The 3,166-nt window shown below is 46.6% G+C and overlaps 1 protein-coding gene across 1 annotated transcript; it reads left to right on the forward strand.

Moving 5' to 3' along the window:
• The first annotated feature begins 77 nt into the window (after positions 1 to 77).
• On the forward strand, positions 78 to 1,388 carry LOC115240849. The gene has a single exon (XM_029816241.1). The coding sequence runs from the start codon at positions 78 to 80 to the stop codon at positions 1,386 to 1,388; it is 1,311 nt and encodes a 436-aa protein (XP_029672101.1).
• Positions 1,389 to 3,166: the final 1,778 nt, after the last annotated feature.

The following is a 3,166-nucleotide window of genomic DNA, read 5'->3' on the forward strand; positions in this document are numbered from 1 at the left end:
ACGAAATTGCTTGGACAACATTAAAGGAGCGTTATGATAACAAGCGAATTATCGTGCACACTCATGTTAAAGCGATCATGGAGCTACCCTCCATGCACAAGAAAAACTTTAGAGAATTGAGACAAATTGTGGATGGCGCGTCCAAACATGTAAACGCCTTTAAGGCATTAAATCGCCCGACTACGCACTGGGATGATTTACTTGTATTCGTTTTAAGTTCTAAGCTCGATACGCTCACATTGCGAGAATGGCAAACTTCCTTGACGGGAACCGAGATTCCGACTTTCAAGCAGCTCGTCGAGTTCATCGCGCATAGGTGCCAAGTTCTAGAGGCCACCGGTAAAGCTAGTGTTGCTCTAACGAAGAGCCCCAACGCACGTGCTCATGCAAATGGAAAACCACAAGCCGCGTGCGTAGCGACACTAAAATTTAAATGCAGTTATTGTAAAGGTGAGCATTTGATATACCATTGCAAGGACTTTTTGGGTCTGGACATTTCACGTAGGAACGCAGAAATTCGGAAGTTAAAGATATGTCTCAATTGTTTACGCTCCACGTCACATACCGCGAACAAGTGCACATCGGGCAACTGTAGAGTATGCAAAGCCAAACATGATACCCTGCTGCATGCTGTGGTTCCTGCCGACACGCCTAACTCCGGCCAGGAGAAACCCGAAGATTCAAGTTCCACGGCGTCGCCAATCACGCTGGCTACCCACGTATCGCGTCCTCCTGACAACAAGTATGCCATGCTTTTAACAGCCGTCGTATATGTGTATGATAGCAAGAATTTACCAATGCCATGCCGCGTGTTACTAGATTGCGGTTCACAGGCGAATTTCATTTCGAAGAGTTTTCTGTCTAACCTCGGTCTGAAACCGCGTTCCCTAAATATATCCATTTCGGGTATAAACGGCGCGACTACTAAGTCTACGCAGACCGTCCGATTGAGAATGCGATCACGCACGAATTGGTACACATTCGATATAGAATGCATCGTGACAGATCAAGTCACGGACAAGCTCCCATCGTTCAACCTCAAACGAACCGATTTCAATCTTCCTCGCAACTTACAGCTCGCTGATCCCCGATTTCATCAGTCTGCTGACGTCGACGCCCTTATCGGCGCAGATCTGTTCTGGGATTTAATCTGTGTGGGTCAGGTTAAAGCATCACAGACGCATCCGACACTGCAAAAGATTCGTTTAGGATGGATTCTGGCAGGTCGACCGAGCAATCCCCCCACATCCGTACAAAAAATTCGATCTTTCCATACTACGATAACAAACACACAATTGCACGAACAATTGGACAGATTCTGGCGGCAGGAAGACATCGACCAGTCAGCTATACCATTGAGGAAGCTCAATGTGAGAAGCATTTCCTAAATAATGTGGCCCAGGCTCCGTGCGGTAGGTACGTAGTAAAGCTCCCAGTCAAGGAACAAGTGATTGGCAGGCTCGGAGATTCCGAAGACATCGCGTTGAAACGGTTACACGCACTCGAGAAACGTTTTAAGCGCGAACCGACATTGAAAATTCACTACGAGCGTTTCCTTGATGAATATGCATCACTCGGCCACATGAAGTTGATATGTTCGCAGCATGACCCTAACCAAGGGCTAGCATGCTATTTACCACATCATGACATATGGAAGGTCTTGGAACAATCATACAAACTACGTGTAGTCTTCGATGCCTCCTGCAAAAGTACCGGATTGTCCCTAAATGACGCGCTCATGATGGGACCAGTCGGTCAGCAGGATTTAATGTCTATTCTGATGCGTTTCCACACCTTCCGTTATGTCTTCACGGCTGACATAATTAAAATGTACCGGCAGATTTTGGTGGACGCATTACAAACCCCTCTTCAAAGAATTCTATGGCGGAGTGACGCAAATTCCGATGTCAAGATATACGAATTGCGCACGGTTACCTATGGCACCGCTTCCGCCTCATACTTGGCAACGAGGTGCCTCAAACATTTAGCAGAGCAGCGCGAAGCGGAGTAGCCGCTAGGATCGAAGCACATTAAACGGGATTTTTATGTGGACGATCTGCTAACCGGGGCAGATACAATCCACGAAGCGAGATTAGTTTGAAACGAAATAATTCAATTATTACTCTTAGGATCGTTCGAACTCAGCAAGTGGTCTTCAAATTGCCCAGAGTTGATTGAAGACGTCGACAATCAAGGCCATAAGCCAGTCACAATCAACGATGACGCAACCTCCCGTATTCTAGGAATGAAATGGGATCAAGTCAAGGACAACTTTCATATATCACACGACCGTCGCGAGGATCAAGACATTGTGTCTAAACGCACGATATTGTCCGGAGTCGCCAGATTGTTTGACCCTCTCGGACTCCTCGGTCCTGTTATCGTCACGGCAAAACTAATATTACAAGAACTGTGGCAGTTGGGAAGTCACTGGGATGAATCCGTTCCACAGGACATCCACACCCGGTGGACCAACTTTGAGTGGCAATTGGCGGATTTAAAATAATTGCAAGTCCCGCGATGCGTGAAGTTTGCCACGAATCCGCAATTGATACAAATGCACGGATTTTGCGATGCCAGCCAGCGTGCCTACGGAACCTGCTTATACATTCGAACAAAACTCGGCGAGAATCAATACCGCACCGAATTGTTATGTTCAAGATCTCGCGTCGCGCCTCTCAAGGCAGTTTCGTTACCGAGATTAGAATTGTCCGCGACATTATTATTAGCTCGATTATTAAAAAAGATTCGCGCGTCACTCGATTTATCTCAAATGAAAATTTTTCTCTGTTCGGATTTTACCATTACGCTAAGTTGGATAACCTCGACTTCTAGAAAGTGGGAAATATTTGTACCGAACTAGATTGCAGAAATACAACGGTTAACAACTATAAAGGATTGGCGACATACCGCATCAGCAGACAATCCGGCTGACGTGCTATCGCGCGGACTCCACCCACGGCAGCTGTTGGATGCAAATTCGTGGTGGCACGGCCCCCCATTTTTACAATTTGACAAGCATCACTGGTCGAGTAGTGACATCACGCGCCTGGGGGGTGAGATCCCTGAAGCACAAGAAATATCAGCAGCTGTCGTCGTATCAAATCATTCTATCGTTGACGACCTACTGAAGAAACATTCCAGTTTAAACAAAGTATGCCGCATC

This window comes from Formica exsecta, unplaced genomic scaffold, assembly GCF_003651465.1.
Source record: "Formica exsecta isolate Colony F162 unplaced genomic scaffold, ASM365146v1 scaffold452, whole genome shotgun sequence".
In the NCBI taxonomy this organism is placed as follows: Eukaryota; Metazoa; Arthropoda; class Insecta; order Hymenoptera; family Formicidae; genus Formica; species Formica exsecta.

Bases quoted from the DNA above. Each gene is read 5' to 3' on its own strand.
- LOC115240849 (XM_029816241.1), top strand. From the start codon at position 78: ATGGAGCTACCCTCCATGCACAAGAAAAACTTTAGAGAATTGAGACAA.